We start from the raw sequence: 21949 nt of genomic DNA on the forward strand, positions 1-21949 counted from the left end.
CATGAACAAGGGCTCTAGATTCTGGTATTACGTAAAGCCTAGCACTGGGCCAAATATATGGTGACAGAAGGAGAACTGACCGACTCTGGGCGGTGAGCACACAATGTGATACAGAGGGTAGATTAGGTTGGTGCAAAAGTAATTGCGGTTTTTGCAATTATTTTTAACCTTTTAAACCGCAATTACTTTTGTACCAACCTAATATTATTGAAATGTACACTTGAAACCTATGTAATTTTACTAACCATTGTCACGCCAATAAATTTAATTTTAAAAATAAATAAATACAGCCTAGCGCATAACAGATGCTCCATAAAAGCTGGTTATAAATAATTTCAAGAAAATCTTGGTTAAGGTTCTTTAAAGTGACAAAAGTATCTGCTCTATCCCCTATCTACCTTTTTGTTAGACAAGCAGATACTTTCATCAGGCTCAATCTAGTTTTCCAATGATCCTCCAAGAACGAAAGGACTCCAGGCCCCTCCCACCAGCTCCTTTACAATCCCTGAACTCTTCTCAGAGGTGGTCAGAAGTGGTGTATCCTCCAGGCAGCCCATTTCTTCCCCATTCTACTCCACTGCTAAGGAGTTTGTCACTTTTCCAGCAGTACAGCCAGTTTAAGACGTTCTCCCTCAGCATCTCAACTCCTCTTGCCTACCGAATCCAGAGAATTAAACACACACACCTCTGGCCCCTACCTGGTGCTCCATAACTGCCTGCACTGACCTGAAGTCAGATGGGATTTTGTGATAAATCCAGGATGAATTCAGACTACCCACCTCCTTCCTCCCACAGACCTTTGGCTTGATTTGATGTTTGATCTCAATCTGAAAATTATGCTGACGGTCTGCAATGTTTTCTGCTCCTGCCAGGATGCGATGGGCCCAGTATCTAGCCCAGGAAGCAAGAGATTTCTAGTTTGCCTAATACCACGGAGAAAACCTGTTCTCACCATATTGTCTCCTTGTGAACACACGTGCTTAACCTGCCTTCCTTCAGGTTTTGCCCTTCGCCTATAACTGGCTCATATTTTCCTGAGAAAAGACACCTGTGCTGTAATGCTGTTCTTGGTGTTGAGATGTGCTACTACTTCACCCATTTGCTCCTGGAATTACGAAGTGGAAGGACAGCTTTCTTTGCAATGTGGCAAGGATACAAAATGCACAAAAACCAGGACCCAGGCCTTTACCTGCCCCACGTTCATTAGCTTATGGATTGAGATCATCAGAATGGACCAGTTCTGAGATAATTCAAGCGGTTATAATACTCCACAAAGATTCCAAGATTACTCTCCACAGGTAGTCAGTTATTCTATAGCCAATCCGGTCCCCTAATGAACATAATAAAGCAGATTTCACAGTGGGGAGTGATGAGGAATGGAGGGCGGAGGTTTCAGAAAATAGATGTTCCTCAGAGTGTTTGTTTACCAGCTGAATACCACCAGGCAAATTACTTAATCTCTTCTCCAGAAACTTGCCTAAGGGGGAAGCAGTTCAGCAGTTAAAAATTAGATCTAGCCTTCAACATTCAAGGAAATGTTCAATTCAAAGACTAAAACCAGAGTAATTTGTAAATTACCACATTCAGGATACACTCAAAAGATGTACCAGAAATCCTGGAATCTAACAAAAGGATCCGGTAATTGAAAAGGCAGGTAAATTCTAGGCTAAGATTTTCTATTGTTATTAAAAATAAATAAATAAATAGCCAAGCACAGCTTGAATCCCACTGTGACTAAAAATAACAGATCAGCAGTCAATTCAGTGGTTTCACTTTATACAACATACGGATTCAATAATAGCGTAAGCTAGAAAAAACCACTACGCACCTGGAAGAAAGAAGGACCCAACCCCTAGAAGAAAGATGTGCACGTGTATAAAAGGCCAGGCAGGAAAGGACTAGTTAGTTGCTCCTTTTCAAACCAGAAAGAGACTTCTTCTGCCAAGCTCAAATATTAGAAGTCTTCTTTTTAACCACAGCAAGTTTCAAAACACAGGTACACAAAGTTACAGTAAAGACAAGCACATCCTGTTTGCACTGGACTTCCTGCTCTGGGCTGTCTCTTTACACTGCTGCTCCCTAGCTACTAAGAGGTAGATAACCTCTCACAGCTGCCAACAACTGGTTCACTGGTTCAGTGACTATAAAACACATCGTTCTACACATCATGTGTGAGTCCGGTAAAAGTCACCTAAAAAGCACCCAAACCAATCATGGGCCTCTGAGACAGTTTCTGCATTTCCTGTCCTTCATTACTAACACCTGACCTAGAGTAAACAATAGAAACTTAACATAAAAAGTGCCAAGGTAAGAAAATTAAGCCTGAAACAAAACTTGGAATAGGAGGGCTGGGAAAAAGAGCAGAAAAATTGGATATGTTTTTATTATCAAACATCGGCCTCTTTTCAAATGGAGAAGGAACAGACTTGTCAGCCAGTCCCCCACTGAGCAGCTTCCCAGAAGGGAACCACCCAGAGAGATCACAACAGTTAAAAGGACCCTTCTGGTGAACACTGTCCCCATCCAACCTAGTACCACACCGAGTCTAGTTTTCAGCACTGCAAATGCCTTCAGTTTTAGAGGCCTGAGGCCTGAAGCCTCTACTTCAAGCAAAACTTCCATTGCTTTCAAAGAGCTAGTGGTTCCAACCCACATTCGGTATGGGGAGTAAACGCTAGGCAACGATATCCCAGTTTTTATGGCACGTCATTCAGGCTCTTTGGTCTGTTTTCTCATCTGGAAAATAGGATTGGACTACATGAATCTCTAATGCCTCTTCCAGCTGTAGAAAAAAATTCAGCGATTCAACATAACAGTTAGCAGAAGCTTCTGTGGCTTCCTGCATTATTTCTTTGGTCAAATAGGATGCCTGGCATCCCACAGCCCACAGTGTGAATATATGCCTTGATCTACCTCCCAAGTACCCAAGGATTTTCTTCCCTTCCCCTTGAAATGTGGATCAGAAAGTTCCCCGCTTGAAAGTAATTGACTAAAAAACCTTAAGGACTATTCTTTACACATGGTCTTTTTATTAAAATCTTAATGCAATCACACTAGTCATATGATTCATGGAGAGCACAGAGCCACAAAAGGACAGAGGAAATCTGACCAGCAGCATGAGGCACTCCCACACAGCGACTGCTAATGGAGAAAGAATGAGGCAAAATCTGGACGAAAAAAAGGGAGTGGTGAAGACAAGTACGGTGAGTCAGGGCAAGGGAAAGCACAGCAAGTTTAAAAGAAAAGGAAACGGAAAAGGGAAAAAAGGGAAAGAAGGGGGAAGAAATCTAAACCAATGAGCAGAAACTTACATCTGCAATTCTGCTTCCCCATTCATTCATCCAACAGATATCGAATGCCCACTATGTGCAGGGAACTGAACTAGACACGAGAGGAGATACAAAGGTCACCCAGAGAGAACTGCACGAGGTTATGGTCTAACAGGAGAGATAAAGGAATGTGCACAAACAACTGAAATATATGGCAGAAAGTGCACTGTGCATAAAGGAGACAGAAAAGAGAATCCTCTGTTATGAGACCCAGAAGAGGAAGTGATTGCTTCCAGCGAGAGATCAGACAAGCAGGCTTCATAGGAAGAATGATATGCAAAGTCAAAAGCACAACAAAAACAAGGACACCCAAGCAGGAAATCAAGGACATATAGGTAGAGTGAATCAGTGGATTTGATTTGAGACATAAATGGGCACGAAGGGAGGGATGGCAACAATAGTAACTAGCGATCGGGACAGCCACGGTTAAACTGGATAGCTGGATTGGAGTCAGACCGGGAGTTCCCAAATCACACTCGGAATTTAAACTTAAGTCCAGTGGAGAAGGTGGGGTGTGGGGAGGTTGACAAGTTAGGAACTAGAGGAATCTCATTAACTTAACCCATAAAATTAACAAAGTCAACACAAAATCAATGTGTGCAGACAGATTATGTAAAGTCCCTCTGAGTCAACACACTTATCTTCCAAACCAAAAAGAAGAGAGGACAAAAAGGCTTGGATGGTATTAATACATTTCAACAAAGAATTGTGACCACATCAAAATGTGGTCAACAAAGAAACAAAAAATCTAAAAGAAAAATAGAGGAGGCCATGTTGACTCCAGAATCCCCCAAAGTAGAGAAATAGTGGAGCGAGGTGGCACATCATCTTCCCTGCAGCAGGACAGGTTTTTATGAAGCTTAAATGGGAACAGCACACAGGAGCAGCTAGCGTACGGGCTCTTCGAGTCAGAGGGGCTTGGTTCCCACCTCAGGTCAGCTTCTTACCAGCTTGGACAGAGCCCTGGTTTCATTTGTAAATTGAGGATAATTGTGCCTACTTTGCAGGAGGACCACTGGGAGAATTGAATGTCCTACTGTATGCAAAGCACTTAGTACAAAACCTGGCATACAGCAAGCAATCAATAATCTTAGCTTTTTTGTAACTATATCCTTCCCCGCAAACTATTCTATCCTATTATTCCATGCTCACCAAGCAAGCTCGATACCATTAAATTTCATTTCTCAGATCTCTCGATATTGAAAAACAATATCCTAGCAAAATCCAGAATCCTGTGAACAGGAAAGGAATCCTTCACTCTAAAATAATAAATTGGCATCCTTTTTGAGCAGTCACTCAAGTCTGAATACAATGCTATCTCCAAAGACTGATCATTTCCAGGTACAAAACAAAATATATTTTATGACCCGAGAAAGAGGCTAAAGTATAGTAACCAAAACCCTCAGGAGTCTTCCTGAGAAGTTGGATGGTCCGCACCAGGCCAGCCCTACATAATGCCCTCCTCAATCTACAACAAGCCAATATGGATAATATTTCTCCACCTTCCACCTCTCTTGGACCCTTCAATCATGTGCTTTATCTCCTTCTCTAACTTCCCTAGAGGTCAAAGATCCCATCTTATCCATCTTTGCATTCTTTCCTCTATATCCTAATATACTTTGCATCAAACAGAACCACAATAAATACTTATTGTAAGAATGAATTTAAAACACAACTTTTCTTAACAACACAATCCATTGCAATCTGCCATTCCTGTCCCCTGGGACCTTTTCTGACTTACTGAACTCTTCTTACTCTACGCTTTTCCTTCCCTCTCTTCTCCTCCTGTCCCCAACCTCTCCACACCTGAGCTACCAAGTATTACAGAAAGGACAGAAGATTTTATTTACTGGGTTCCCAACAAATTCATACAAGTAGGATCACGCCATCACTGGTCTCCACATCAACTTTCCACAGAGTAGCGTTGTGCAGGGTTAGGATCTGGGGCCAGAACTCACGCTGTGTGACCTCCGCTATGGTGCTTGACTTACCTAAACTTCATTTTCCGTATCTGTAAAATGAGAACCTCCATGAATTAATGCAAACCCTTAACAACACAATGTGCTCAAGAAATGGGAGCTACTACCCTTTTCTGCTTTGTCTAAGTAATCTCCCCACACCCATCCCCTCTTCCACTCCTTCTGTCGGATAACTAGAAACCTGCTTGCCTACTTTACCAAAACAACTGGGTTCCATCCATTCATTCTGAGAGGCAATAATGGTAGAAAGGAAAGAACACTGGAATCGGGAGTCCAGCTGGTGCCGTAAGCGGATGTGACCGCGCACTAATTGTTTCATCGGTGCCTCAGATTCCCCAACTGCAAAATGGATATTTTCATATGTTCCTTATGGGATCACTGTGAGAATTAGATGGAAAAATATGAAAAGCATTAAGCAAATAAAGAGAAAAGAGTAAATGAGGTGAAAAGGCTTTCAAGTAAAACAGACTAGGTTTCACATTCCAGTTCTACCAGTTACCTAGAGGTATGATCTTGGGCAAGTTCAATTCTCTAGTCCTCAGTTTCTTGTCTGTAAAATGGGGGGAAAAACCTTCACAGGGTTCCTAAGAGGTTTAAAACAATGTGCAGACTACTGGGCATGTTGATTTCCCATCCTTCTCTCTGCCTCTTCTTTTCTCTTCATCTTAATAACTCCCCTTTATTCATGAGACGGGTAGAGTCCACCATTTTTGACCATCAGTTAAAAAAAATGCGTACATGTCCAATACACTTATTATAACAGCAAGCTAGACAAGGACCACGATACAAATATGCTGTTCTATCTAAAACACTAAAACAAATTCCAAAGAGTAAGATAAAAATACAGAAAAACTTAGTGCTGATAATTTCCTTCCTGTACCTGAAAGGTAGGTCTCACATACCCCTAGAATTTAGAAATTCATTTTGAAGGTCACTACACTGTTAGGCAAACTGCTCAAAGACAATGATAAATAGAACAGACTTGGTACAGCTCCTGGCACAGTGACTGGCGTCGAGTAGATGCTCAGTAAATATCGGCCCATTACAGTTTTAAAAAACCTGCCTTCACACACACTTCTTATCTGTGCAAGTTTGCAAAATGTGAGCTCTCCGCAGGGCTTCCCTTTCTCTTTAATTCTCTTTACTTCCCCCAACAGAATAGTTGGTATTCTGTTTCACTTTCATATCACACACTTGTTCATTAACTTCACTCCACTCTACTGAAAGCCCTTTCTCCAAGGTCACCAATGATCTTGATGGTTACTGTTTCCCCAAAAATAAGATCTAGCCGGACCTTCAGCTCTAATGCGTCTTTTGGAGCAAAAATTAATATAAGACCCGATCTTATTTTACTATAAAACCTGGTCTTACATAATATAATATAATACCGGGTCTTATATTAATTTTTGCTCCAAAAGACGCATTAGAGCTGACGGTCCGGCTAGGTCTTATTTTCAGGGAAACAGGGTAAATGCATGGCTTTTCCCTATGTCCTTAAACTTCATGAATTCCCTGCGGCCCCATACACTAATGACATATCCATGTTCTTCCTTCTGTCTGACTCATAGGCTCCCTCTGCCCCTGCAGCTCCCACTGAAAGTACAGTAGTTTGACTCTCCTTTGACTTCAAAGACCAATCTTTCTCCCTATCCTTTCCTAGTTCCTCCTTTTGTCCCCTAAATATCCCCTAGGGCTCTGGACTAACCATTCTTCCTTTCCTTCTCTAGTGAATTCCATTGGTTCTACATTTTAAACATATCCCACCAATATCCTGTTCTCACTACGTCCATGGCTGTGCTACTTTCTTTCTCAAGAACTACAGCAAACATCTCCTTAGTGGTCCCTCTTTGCTACTCTATCCTCCACACAGCAGTCAGGGTAAACTTTTATTTTCAAAAATACACTCTGCTTCTTACTCTCCTGCTTTAAAGCCATCAGTGGTTTCCCACAATGCTTTTTTGTAAAACCTAGACTGTACATGGCGCACGAGGGACCCATCCGATGTGGGCTCTACCTACCGTTCCTGCCTTCACCTCACTCTAAGCCCTGGGTGGTCTCCTTTTAGTTCCTCAAAAATAATACATTATCTACTGTCCCAAGACCTACACACTTGTAGTTCCTTTCCTTCCTGGAACATTCTCCACAGCTCTTCTCATCAAGCTGGCTCCTCATCAGTCAGACTTCAGCTCGCCTTCCCTACGACGCATTGTTGGGCACACAGTAGAAGCCCAGTAAGCAGTTGCTGAATGAACAGATGCCACAGTCTTCAATCAGATAGCGCCAAATCTAAATATCTGGAATCAATCTTACCCTTCAGTTTCAGTACCTCATTTCTAAATGCCTGCTAAAGATCTAGACCCCAAATTTAGCAGACCAAGTGCACTCAAAACCAAACCCTTCATCTTTTCTCAAACCAGTCCCTCCAATCTTCTGAAATCATTATGAGCAAAACAATCCACACTTTCTGCTTCAGAATTATGAATTTCCCATTCACTTGCTCCACCTATCAAAAATTCTAATCACCCTTTAAAACTCAATTCAACTATCATTTCATTCATTCATTCATGCATTCAATCAACCACTTATTCATTCAACAAATACTTACTGAGTACCTTTTATGAGGCAGGCACTGTCAGCTATTGGAAAGCAAAGCAGAGGTATTTTGTCTGTTATATATCAGTCAAATAATCACACAAATGTTTAATTATAAAACTAAAAAACGCTATGAGGAAAAAGTGCTGGAAACTAGGAGAAAAAATAAGTGAGGCATCAAGAAACACTCCTTTGATGATGTGCTAACTGAATGGGATATAACTTAAGAGGCTGGCAGGTAGCGCATGGCTGGTTCAGCCAAGCCCTGGAAGCAGGAAGAGACGGCAGGCCTCTCTCAAGGCACCTACCAATCTGCCTTTTATCTCGATTGTACCTGTCTGGACCCGTCTTGGTCCCTCCCCCAACCCCCACTGCCGTTTTACTGATAATTAATTTTCCCCACCCCCCGTCATCACTTTACTGATAGTGACCTGACAGAAAGGACACAGAGTGTCTCTTATGTGCCAACACCTCCAGGAGATACCTATTCACATGTCGGGTACCTAAGGAGTCCCTGCTTATAAAACGCTTCCAGATGACTCTGCTATGCAGCCAAGTCTGTAAATCATATGCCCAAACTACCTATTCAATAAACATGCATTGATTATCCTCTCATGAAAAATCTCTAAGGTCAGTGTGGTAAACTGCTTCCAAAACTGGCCGCAATAATCCCAACCATACTGCATGCCCCTCTGCAGTGTGACTTTGACACTCGACCCTTCAAGAGGTAGAGTCCGTGCCCCCTCCCCTTGGATGTGGGCTACACTTGGGACTGATTTTAAGCAAAAGAATGGGGCAAAAAGGATGATGCATGACTCCCAGGCCGAGGCCTTAAGAAGCCCTACAGCTTCCAGTACGGCCCCTTGGAAGCCAACCATCATGGAAAAGGAGCCCGGTCTAGATTAATGAACGATGGCAGGCCAAGAGAGAAATGGACCTCATGGAGGAGAGCCGAGATGTCCCAGCCAACAGCTAGCACTGAGGCCCCAGATATGTTGACTGAGGCCATGATAAATCCTCCTGTCTAATCAGCATCACATAGAACAAAGCAATATGTCTCTCTCCCCTTAATTACTAACCCACAGAATTATGAGCAATAAAAGGGTTGTCATTTGAAGCCACTAAAAGTTTTAGGGTGATTTGTTACACAATAATAGATAACTGAAACAGTCAGAAAATCAACACTCTCACCTAGCAGTCATTCAAACATTTCCCAATTTTGACGATCAAGAATCTCTTCCTGGGGCGGCCAGTTAGCTCAGTTGGTTAAAGCACGTGCTCTTAACAACAAGGTTGTAGGTTCGGTTCCCACATGGGATGGTGGGCTGCGCCCCCTGCAACTAGATTGAAAACGTCAACTGGACTTGGAGCCGAGCTGCGCCCTCCACAACTAGATTGAAGAACGACTTGGAACTGATGGGCCCTGGAGAGACACAGTTACCCAATAAAATTTAAAAACAAGAAACTCTTCCTCATATTCTTTAAAATTACTTCTTCAATTTAAGCCCAATTTCAAATCTCTCTCAAGTACATGAAGAACAATTAATCAAAATCCCCGGGCAAAACTATTTTTGTACTTGAAGATGGTAATCAAGCCATCCCTTAGCATTTTCTTCTCCAGGCTAAAATCTTTCCTTTTTAAAAGAACTTATAATGATGACTTTTTTTTAAATTAAAGTTTATTGGGGTGACAATTGTTAGTAAAGTTACATAGATTTCAGGTGTACAATTCTGTAATACATCATGTATATACATTGTGTGTTCACCACCCAGAGTTAGTTCTCCTTCCATCACCATATATTTTACCCCATTTACCCTCTTCTATAACCTTCTTGCCACCTGACCCTCTGGTAACCACTAAACTATTATCTAGACTTTTTTTTTAAACTTTTTAATCACTTTATCCCCTCTTAAGTATGGGGGATACAAAACTGGATCTCACATACCAGCATCTAAAACAGACATTATTTCCTAGCCCTTATGATTCATCTTTCTATAATCAAATTCCACATAATATCAAATATGGCATATCAGCACCCCAAACATTGTGAACTACCCTACAAACTTAACCAGGTACTAGAATTACTATGAAATCTTTTCTGCTCTGAACACTCAGTTTACTCCATTTTGTGATAACTCTCTTCACTCGTCAACTTGATTTGACTCCACGACCGCAGTAGGTTTTAACAAATTCTAGACGTTTGAAGCACAATAGGAAAGCTTGAGAGGTTGGGGTGGGCCCACTATTAACTTCAATCAAGGTCTCTTAACATTGTCAAGGCCTTTCCATAGGTCAGACAGGCGCTGGGTACCTCTTCCTTCTAGCTCCAAGATAAAGTGGCATTGTACAAGGCAAGATCTTGCGTACTTGCCTATCGAGCAAAGGCACCTTTTCTGGAGGGTATATTGAAGTACAAAGACAAGCCAGTTGCTTAATGCGATGTAAAAACATGTTTTCCCTCTGCATCTTTTATGAATGTCTGCTTCAATGTCAGAAGTAGCTTTATAATCAGTAAAACAGGGATAATAAAGTCTACCTAACACAGGTTATTGCAGGTATCAAATAAAATGATACAAGGGAATAATTTTATAAAGTGCTACAAAAATGTTAGGTGACACTAGGAAATTAGGTTTCAGCAAGCCCTGTACATCTTCAAATTAACTTTGGGTGGTTACCTGATGTTTGTAGGTGACAGATACAACACAGGCACCATGCGCTCAAGTTCATCAAACAGGAACTAAAAACATTCTATCTAACAGGAGAGCTTATAAATGTTGTCATACTGCCAAGACGAATAAAGACATTGGGACTAAACCCTAGGGACCCACTTTAGCCACTGTCTGATGGAACTAGGGCAGGGACCAGGTTCAGTCAAGGAACTCAACCGTCTAGCAGAAGAGCTACACACAGGGCTGCAGACATCCAAATGGAAAGAGTAACTTCTACCGAGATCAGAAAAGGTTTAACATATGACTAAGTCTCCTGGAAGATGAGTCAGAGAGGAGGAAACCACTAAAAAAAGGCAGAGTCTGAAAAGGGCATGGATATAGCCACGAACCAGAAAAATGAGAAGTTCAGTGAGGTTAAGGAGGAGAGAAATGGCTGGGGAAAGGAGAGAGCGATAAGACGGGTAATGGTAACAGGTAGGATAGGGTCAAATTGTGAAGGACTTTACCTGCCAAGCTGAGCAGGAACTAGGGAACCAAAGGCACTCGGAAAACCTGAGAACGAAAAGATTAGATTTGGCCTTTGGGAAGGTAATTTTGACAACAATATGGAGATGGAGCAGAGAAAGACCTATGGTGGAGCAGCAGAAACCCAGTCAAGATGTGATAAGGTCTGACCCAGAAGTCACAAACTCAAATTCCTAGAGGCAAAGTTGGTAAATTCTTTAGTATGTAAGATCTGGGAGAACTGTGGAATCTGTAACCTTTGAAGAGTACAAATCCTGACTAAAATTATTCACACACAAAATTTTAAGCCATTGGATCAAACAAAATGTCGAGTTTCTGACTTCTGGTAAATTAAGGCAATACAGAGGGAATGAAGAAAAGACACATCAAACAGTACTCAAATACAGTAATCAAAAGGTTTTAGCAACCATAGATGTAGCATATTTAGAGGATGTGAGACATAAAAAGAGTAAACAGGAAGATTTGGATATAATTACCAGAGTTCAAACATACAGCAATACAAGCAGAGAACAGATACTGGAGAGGGAGGATAATGAGTTGTTACGTACGTGCTGAATTGAAGGCGCCTTTTGAACATCCTGGTAAGTTTGTCAAGTTAGACAAAGTTTGTCAAGATTTGTAAAGCTGGAAACAAGGATCTGAAGTTGGGAGAAACAGCTGAGTTGGTAAGACATATTGAGGATAGAAGGATTTATGGGTATATTAGAGATTCTTAAAGGAAGGGGCTAGGGGAAGAGTGAAAAGATACCCAAGGCAAAGCCTTAGAGCATCTCAACATTTATGGGATAATCAAAAGAAAATCAGAAGAAATAATAGGAGGATACTCTGAAAACTCAGGAGAGACAAGGTCTCAAAGCCAAACGGGGAAAAGAAAAAGAATGAGTTCAATAGTGCCGAATGCTAGGCAGAGGTTAAGTCAGATGAAGGCTGAAACCAGGACACTGAGTTTGGTAATTAAGAGATTACTGGTGATCTTCAGGAAAACCTGAGTAGGGTAATGTGGGTAGAAGCCAAAATAAAGGGTTGCTAAGAGGATCAGAGTTGAGGAAACAGAGGATAGCCTTTTCCTCATTCTACCCTTATTGAGAACCTACTGTGTGCCAAGTACTGTGGATGTAATTCTAACAAAACATGCTGGTTCTCAACACATCTTATGATCGGAGTCAAACAGGGTTCTCCTAAGTACTCATCCAGTCTTGGTCACTCAGAAGACACTTCATGAAAGAAGTGACTTCGAGGCTGAAGCCAGTTCACTAGGCTAAGTTGACGCAGGGTGTTTCAGAGAAGGCTTCTTTGTGCAAAGGAGAAGATGGATCACTTGGGGTAATTGTTAAGGAGCAGAAGCAAACTCTGAAGGGGGCAACTACCTGGTAATGAGGTCGAAGATTTTAAAAGATGAAGACCAGGAGGGAGATAGGGCAGTAGCCTGACCAGAAAGAAGGATGAGGGGAGGTTCTTCATACCTCCGAAAGGACTATGGAAACTCACTGGTAAGACAGTGAGTCTCTACCATTCAATATTCACGATGATTATGTAGATCAGCAAATATGTTTGCTTCTCTCTCTTCCTTTAACAATAACTTAGTTTGACTAAACTCTGTCTCACAAGACTCAAAAAGAACAAAACACAACAGCAAAAGATGGGTAAAGCTGTAAACCTGTTTGGCTTCTCTAAGGTTTATATAATAAATTAAATGGTACAATTAGGTCTAAAACCACATCCAGATCCCAAATGAAATGAAACTTTTTTTCCCCTTAAGTCCCAAAGAGTTGAATGACTAATTTTAAGATACTCAAATGGATAAGGTGTTGACTCACTTCTGAAGACTGAGGATTTCCCCAGTTTCTGCTGCAACTCAGTATGACTAATGAAACTAAAAGAAATCAGTCTGGGGTTACCTGATTTTGCCTGTTTCAAAACACTGCCTCGGCAGAACGCAAGCTGCCTCCAACTCCTGCTGCTGAGGTCCCTGAAGCCATGTTCAGATGAGATCATCTCAGGAACCAACAGCAGTGGCTTTCAGGCAGTGAATGGTGCCGCCTGGGGACGTATCTTTAGTAAGCAAGATTGCAACAGAGCAGGCAGTTTACCCAGGGCAGTGCTGACTCATGCCAGGCAAAACTCGTATTTCCAAACAACTCAGCCAGAGCCAACCGCAATCAACTGCAACCTAGACGAGGCGCCCCACTGATTTTGTTAAATAGAATGCTGATTACTGGGGACAGGTAAACCTCATTCCCCTACTGCTGGTCAATCCGCAGCCTCCGGAGCCCTTACCTGGAAAGCTCCAGTGATCCCTTTTTGAAATTTCACCTGAGAGCAGCTGGGGCTCAGGGACAGCAAGATGACCAGAAGTAGCAGGTTCACAGCTCTGAAGATTTCCCCCAAGACGATGATAAAGAAATCACTTTGCATTTGCAAATTAAAACACATAAGTCAGAGGATGTGGAGAACTTGCTCAGTCATCTCAGCATGGTTCGATTATTAGGGTGAATTTCTGTCCCTGCTGTCCAGGGTTCATTGCTCTTTTTCCCCACGAGGTCTTTTCTGACCTCTCTACTTCCTTAGACAACTCAAGTTCTCTAAGACAAATACTGGGGGATTTTTGTTTCATCAGCTGCCGTATTTTCTATGCTAAAGCTAAATTACCTACCATCATATCTACTAGATGCTTAAGGAATATAGGAGTCTGTGAAAAATGCATTAACACTTGCTTTTAAAAGAAAAAAAATCCCTGAATTTATGCTGATTCTCATTTATTGGCCAGCTTATTAAAAAATCAATTCTAGAATAACTGGCTCATCAGCAGCAATTAATTATCACTGAATTTACCCTGACAGGCTAGAATTGGCATGGGTGCTACACAAAGAAAACACAAGATTAAGTCTTTGCTTTCTATGAGGTTTGTGTTTTTTTTTTAAAGGGAATGAGTTTTCATTTGACAAAAAAATAAAGTTCATAAAGTTCCTTCTGTTCCCTAATCAGAATTCCCCATGGTCAGTAGCTAATTCTTAGCATGCGCATTCAAGGCCACCATAACTAGCCTCATCCGTCTTTCAAGGTAGGTCTCAAACAGCGCGAACTCTGGATGTAGCTGCCAATCCACTGGTCATTCAATAAATGCTATTAGGTCAATTAAAATACATGTAAACGGTCATAATTTTGGTTTAAAAAATGATGCTACTTAATTTTATTCCTTCTCAAGGGGCTAGTTTAAAAAAAAAATGTATTTACCCAACTCACTTAATTCCCCGTAACTATATTATTCCAGTAGGATAGCCACAGTGAGCTTCTATAAGGTTTTATTAGGTTGGTGCAAAAGTCATCGCGGTTTAGAAGGCTAAAAATAATTGCAAAAACCGCGATGACTTTTGCACCAACCCAAGAGATTCCCTCTTTTGTTTCTCCCCTTCAGTGTTTTCCTTTTCAGAAAAATAGCTGTTTGAAGTTTTTCTGCAGTGTATATTAATTAGCCCTTTTTGAATGATAAAAGCATCTTTACAGCAGTTGACAACCATTATCTCATGGACCACACTTTTAAAAATATTGCTGTAGTTGATGATAAGTCACAACTATTCTGACATGGAGCAGCTCTCAAGACACACACAGTGCAGACAAATATGGAGCTTCTTTCGGAAAAAAGCACAGTGTTGTTAGAAGCGTCTGACTCATTGTATCAGTAAACTTTAAATAAGGAAAAGAAAATCCGGAGGGTACTGCGCCCAGGAAATACATGTAAATTATATGAAGAGCAACATAAGGGCCAGAAACATTAGAACTTCCTAATTCTGCTAAGAGAAACACAAGTTAGCAGGGGAGGAGAGCTAGTACAGATTATCATTTCCTTGTTTGGGATTCTGTACAGTTCCGATCAGTTTCCCCAGAATATAACCACCCTAGTTCCTTCTTTTAGACTGGAAAAGCTGAGGATTGCATATTTAGAGCTTTTAAAAGATGCTAAATTTGAATTAATGGTTTTAGGCACTTGAGGTTTTACAGGGTTATATGAAAATTATAAGAATATAAGGCTATATGAGAAAATTTTAAAATAATTGTGGCTTTGTGTTTAAGTTCTTTCAGTACGTTATCTTAAAACTCAGACAAGTAATTTACCACCCAAAGCTATATAGGTTTACTTTTTAAGGGTGGTCACATCAGATATCTTATAGGTTTGTGTATAAGAGTTATGTGTGTATAGGTATATATATATATATATATATATATATATATATATATATATATATATATATAAAATTTGCACACACCTATACCCATTGTTTTACTTGAACAGAAATATGTAATGCCATTAACAGCCCATGTTTGTTTGGGGGGGGTTTTTGTACTATGTCTTAACATTATAAAACAGTAAGCAGGTATTTTCATTTCAAAGAGAAATAAAAATATTTCTCAGGATTCTGTAGTCTTCCAAATTTACAGAAAATTACCAAATAGTAAGAAAAAGATAAAAGAGGATAGACACGCCAGGAAGGGAACTGCAGTGGGAGCAAACCAAAGAGGTATTTTTAGCTTTATCAGTATGTGAATTTATTTTAACAAGTATATATCCAAATATTACCTGGGAGTTTAAAATTCAGTTATAGTTTAAAATGTTTTACCATTTATCGACTACTTTTATCTTTTCCCCTTCCCACTTTCTCCTCTCAACACCTACCTAATTTCCCATTCCCAACATCCTAAATAATACTGTACCTTCTTTTTAACAAAATTAATCTTACCTACGTCCACATCCTTTTCCTGACTGGTGAATTGATAAACCCAAATTTCCAGGCAGCAGTGGCTGTCTTACCATGTTAAGAATTGGGGACATTGCCAAATTCTAATCTTTGGTGTTCTCGGATTTTATAACGTTTTTCTTAAAAAACAAACAAACAAACAAACAAAAACTAGGGTACCTCCTCTTCAAAGTGGAGAATATGCATGTCAGCCAAACATCTATCACCTAATAAAACAGAACTTAAACATGAAAAAAGAAGTAAATTTTAGGATACTTGAGAATCAGCTCTAGAGGCACTTCAGAATCAGCAGGGGTGCTGACTGGAAAGATCATTCCTCTTCCCAGTCCCAGACACTGAATTAGCAGAAGTGGAGGGGGCCCCAGAGTCAGAATTTTTAACAAGCATTCCCCTCTCCCAAGTGATTCTGATGCAGACAGGCCTTAGATCATATTTTGAGAAACATGTCATAGCTATGTCCCTGAAGCACTATTCCCAGTAAAATGCAGTTTTGTTCAAAGACCACCAAACTGAACAGTAGTCTCACTGCGCAGGTTTTAGACTTTTGTCTCCTCACCCACAATAACCGCCAAGAACATAATTGAACAGAATTTATTTTGTCGATTGGACCATTATTTTCTTCAAGTCTCCAGAGACAATGATCCTAACTACTCTTAAGGATGTTAGCTGTCACCCAGCCGTGTTATACTGAGATAGTTTCATACCTGGGATGCAGTACAAGGGGCTTAATGGAATTTTTACAGCTGTGAAAATTAAAGTTCATTTGACTCAACAGAAGAACAGTCAAATAAAACCGAGGAGAAAACCTCCCCAAAGATACAGGTTAAACGTAGAGGCTTTTGACTTCCTAATAAGGCAGTTTTGCCCAGAAATTCAAACCATGGGATGTTGCGTAGCTCATATGTCTTGAGAGTACCCAAACGCCAACTTATCACCCCAGCATCAGCCAACGCAGGCTTACTGTAACATTTGGAAGCACAAACCTGCTGTATAAAATGGCCTCTCCTGGGAGACAAAGGCTGTCGCCATGGCAGGGATCATTCCATCCTGGGGCCAGAAGGACCAGGCAATCCCTTTAATCTTTAACGAGCCACTTTCATGTTCAGATACAGGAACTGGCACTGCACGAGGCACAACCCACTTCATAGCACTTTGCTGCAAAACAACCCCTGAGCTGTGTGAGGGCACACGAACCAAGTGTGTCCCTGCGGGGACAGTTACCAGAATCTGTTCTGTAATGTAATTGTGGGTACTTTATTATCGACTGTGGTATAATACTTCATAGTTCAGAAAGGTATCCGATATCAAGGGGATAGCAACGGCCTACCTCAGGCACAATGAAAATACGAGGCTCCTAAATGTCATGAATCGAAAACATAACAAGCCTGCAAGAAAAGGAAAAATCCAAAGCTGACAGGACACCATCTGAGGACCTGATGACAAGCTCAGGAGAAAGGAAGTCAGTGACATGACCAAATGGCTATCTTGGGCAGCTCACTTTAGACACCTGGCAATGGAAATCTTGGAAGCATTTGATGGGTGTAATTTTTCTATACAAACTTATTTCATTTTTTCCCCCCTGAGCTGCTAATACAGAAAAAGGGCAGGCAAAGGCCCTTGTCATCAAACTCCATCACGTAAATAACCCCAATAACGTTGACCAGTAAGCTCCTGTCCTACCCCCCAGTTATCACCCTGTCAGAAGAAAGATTCCGTACTTTGACTTTGAAGATTTCCTGAATTCATCGTTCTTCTTTACTGTATACCTCTGGATTCTTCTCCTCCCCAAATACATACATTCCCCTCTCTTTTTCTCTCCCTCTCTCTCTCTCTCCCCCAATTCCTCATCCCATACTCACGTCCTGCCCCAATAAGTCAAACTTCCTAAATTTTCACTCCGGTGTTCACCAAAAATGCCACCAGATTAAGTTACCTTCATTCAGGACCTCAAGTCTAGGAGTCCTTTGTTGACATGTGTTTCATCTTGACAGGTGACGTCTCGCCAAGTATATAAGATTACCTGTTCACCTACACTTAATCTTCAAACTGGCTTCTGTAGGCTATTGAAATAAAAGGATAAGACCACACAGCTTGAATGTCCCATCAAGGTAATCAAAGTAATGGAAGAGGGAGAGAAGACAGAAGGAGAGATTTCAAAATGAAGACTGAAATGTGCATTTCAGCAGCACTTAAGAAAACACTCCATCTGACTAAGCAGCTGATGAGTAGACAAATACCCAAAGGGCTGTACATTCTCTAAAGATTACTGTGCTCATAGTTCTTGCTTCCCTCAAGGTTCTACAAGAGATCACATCAAAAATCAGACTTGCATTATTTGTAATAAAATGGATAGAAAGATACTAACATCCAGAATTCTACTGATTTACTTGCAAATAAAGGTACAACCTTATTTCAACCCAAACTCCTGAAACAGGAATAAAATATATTTTGTTCAGATCTTTCAAAGCTATTTCTCTCATCCCTTTTATAAGAAAACAAAAAAAAGGTTAGCGAAAGGAACCCAAAGCTCTGTCCCAGGCATTAAGTGCTAAAAAAAAAAAAAAAAAAAACCACAGAAAAAAACAATGTCCACTGGGGGAAGAAAAAGCACTACAAAACAGCAGGTGGGGAATGAATACACGAATACACACACACATACACACACACACACACACCACATAAACATAGAGAAAAAGAATATAAAACATATATATAGTTAAAAAGTCTAGAACCATTTAATAGTAGTTACTTCTGGTAGGGATGGGGGTTTACATTCTGTTCATAAGATGTAGCAATTGCATTCCACGGCATTTAACCCAGAAAAATTAAAGCTTGTACCCACACAAAAATATGTACACAAATGTTACTAACAGCTTTATCTGTTAGCCAAAAATTGGAAATAAACAAAATGCCCTTCAATAGGTGAGTGGTTAAAAAAACTGTGGTACATCCGTACCATGGAATACTCCTAAGCGATAAAGAGGAATGGACTATTGTTAACACAACGACTTGAGTGGAGGGCACCAAGCTAAGTGAAAAATGCCCATTTCAGAAAGTCACATTCTGTTATGATTCCACTTCCATGTAATTTCAGAAGCGACAAAATGATAGACATAGAGAACATATCACTCGTTGCCAAGCATTAGGGATGATGGAGGAGAGCGGCTGCGCCATGACTGTCAAAATGCAATTATTCATTTAACTGTCCAACCACTATGGGGAACTAAGGAAAGTGAAAAGTCTATATAAAGCAAAGCACATTTCATATTATTTTGCAGTACCTACTATGGCAGGAAAAAAAAAAAAAAAAAGATTCTTGTTGGCTCAACCATCCTAAATCCATTTCAGGCATTACCTGTGCCCTATCCTTCCAGGTATTTTTACCTGAGCTCCTCCCAAGCCAGGAGCAATGAGCCAGAAAGCAGCAGAAGTAACCCATGTAGAATGAACCCTCACTGCAATTCCGGCTCAGCATTCAGCCAAAAGTGTCTTGCTTGAAATCAAAAGCATCTGAAAATTGCACCAATTAGACAAATTGTGAAAGATGTGGTACCAGATAAGGCACTTCACACGTGACAAGCTTCTTATTGCGGTTTTTCATACAAGTCTCAGGAGCAGTCTCCAAAATGTGAGAGAGGTTAGTGGAAAAATTAAAATGATGCTTCCTCTGTGATTCTCCTGGCCCGTCCTCACAGGGCCTCACACATACCCAAAGCAGCCCAAATAACAAAGTTTTAACTTTCTATATGATCAGGTTTTCTTACTGAAAGTGATCTATCACCATTTATTCCACTATCACTTACAACATGAGGCTCCATGAAGCACCGACATCTATGTATCTTATACAGAAATCAATTTATTGAGAAGGCCTACTGACAAACAGCAAGACACTCAAAAAAAAAAAAAAGAAAAAGAAAAGAAAACCACCAATCAATTTTCCTCTAACCCAATACTTCAGCTGTTCAGCCAAATGTGCTTTTAAGGGTGACTGGTTTATATACCCAATACAATTATATTTCAGAATTAGGAATAAACTATAAAACAATCCTTCAGTGCTAACAGAACTAAAACTAGTCAAACAAGTAACAAGTACTGCTAGTATCATGTTTAAATCACATTCCACCCAAGGAGGCCCATGTATAAAAGGATAACGATAAGCCCACATTACATGAAATAGTACCTATTTCTAAAGACCGACTCTGAAAAGTAATCGTAATAGATGAACTGATGGAGTGTGAAGAAGCTGCAGCCTGGGGGTTGAGAGCTCAGCCTTTACAGCCAGACTGCTTGGGTTCAAACACTGTGTTAATTTCTCTGGGCAGCATTTCTGTTTCATCTGTGAACACAAATAATAGCACCTACAACTCAGAGGACTGTTGGGAAGATGAAATGAGTTCATACAGTAAAGTCCCTGGCACATAGTAAGCACACAATATAAGTGCTGATAACTTTTATACAGGGAAAGAAAATATGACACACAGATGAGTATCACACAGCAAAAGAAACGCCAGTCTTTTGATCAGTCTTACACAAAAATTCTCTCATATTTGTAGGCAAGAAAAAGCCTTTCCCCAAACTCCTACCAAAGAATGCATACACTTTCACTCAGAAAAAAGTGTCATCTTATACAATGGAATGAGTAAAATAAAACCTGCTGAGCATACTTGGCAACATACAATTTCAATAGGAAAGGGGACTGTTTTATAAAGACAATTTTATAAAACCCTTCACCAAAGGAAATGTTCAAAGTAATTCAAAGAAAATTCAAGACTTCGCATAGCAGGCAGAATGACTTTCAAAAACACCTGTATCCTCACTCATGTTCCCCACCCTTCTTTTCTAATCAAGGTTATAATAACCAAAGTCCTCTGCAGGCTGGCGCACAGCCTGACAACATGCTACGTATCCTACTGAATAGTCAGTAATGAGCGAAAGAAGGCACAGTCAACGGTCCCCTAAAATCCCCCACCCCTACCCTGCCCCAGTTAGAAAAATGGGGTTTGTTCTAGAGGTGCTTTAAGAAAAAAGACCTGACATGAATAACCTAAACACATACAACACCTTTCTCCCTTTCTAGATTGTGACGCAATCTAGGGAACAATCATCTGACATTTTGAAATCAGAAACATAAATTGTTTCCGAAAGTGTTAAACAATGCTTGTCCAACAGCCCCAATATAGCTAGTAATTTAGACAGCTGTGCTAGGAGCCACAGAAGTTGCATTTTTCCAACTAGTACTGCTTCTGAACAATTGAAACTTTCTCCAGCACAAAGTCCAGACAGACACAGGGAGCCGTGTTCCTTGCAAACACTTTCATTAATTGTTTAACCACTAAAATAATAGCTCCGATAATCTATTAAGTTTCACATTTCATCCAATTAAACCAGGACACAAAGCATGCATGGAGAGATTTTTCTCCCCTGCTCCTTCCTAATCAATACTCATTTTGACATTTTGGCCACACAAACTAATAATGCTTGTTCCTAGACTACTTATAAATGGTTTCTAAAAAGCAACACAAACTGAAGTGCCCAAAGAAACTGCACACCCCCCAAATTGTATTCCCTGTCTCCCACCTTTAAGCATCTTTGTACACTGTGAGTAAAGTTACAGGCAAAGAAGTTTAGTTAAAAGAGGTAAATATCTCTCCTGATACAGGCACCAAATGCAAGCTCTATCAATTCTTAAATATATCACTTACAACAGGAGGCCCCATGAGGCACCAACATCTATATATCTTATGTATAAGTGAATTTATTGAGAAGACCTACTGACAAACAGAAAGACACTGAAAAGAGAAAAGAAAAACCACCAATAAATTCTTCTCTAACCCAATGCTTTAGCTGTTTAGCCAAATGTGCTTTTAAGAGTGACTGGTTTATACACACAATTACATTTTAGAATTAAGAATAAACTATAAAAGAATCCTTCAGTGCTAATAAAACTAAAACTAGTCTACAAGTAACAACTACTGCTAATATCATTTTTAAAACACATTCCACCCAAGGAGGCCCATGTATAAAAGGATAATTTTAAGCCCACATTATATGAAATGGAACTATTTCTAAAGATAAGTGTCCCTCACCCAATCCCCAGATA

At 40.3% G+C, this 21949-nt stretch overlaps 1 protein-coding gene across 5 annotated transcripts in view; it reads right to left on the reverse strand.

Annotated features, from left to right (window-relative positions):
* RFFL (ring finger and FYVE like domain containing E3 ubiquitin protein ligase) overlaps positions 1–21949 on the reverse strand; it is a 62734-nt gene that overhangs the window by 31227 nt on the left and 9558 nt on the right. Inside the window, exon 1 of one of the 5 annotated variants that reach the window (XM_019732604.3) lies at positions 12994–13130. The exons of 3 other annotated variants lie outside the window; for them this stretch is intronic. In XM_019732604.3, the coding sequence (XP_019588163.1) occupies positions 12994–13090 (97 nt within the window). In that variant the 5' untranslated portion in view covers positions 13091–13130. Of the gene's footprint in view, positions 1–1828; positions 1961–12993; positions 13131–21949 lie in introns of those variants that run through there. One more of the 5 variants, XM_074320169.2, reaches the window with a different exon arrangement.

Source organism: Rhinolophus sinicus, chromosome 12 (assembly GCF_057876585.1).
Source record: "Rhinolophus sinicus isolate RSI-liver-muscle chromosome 12, RSI-T2T, whole genome shotgun sequence".
Classification (NCBI taxonomy): Eukaryota; Metazoa; Chordata; class Mammalia; order Chiroptera; family Rhinolophidae; genus Rhinolophus; species Rhinolophus sinicus.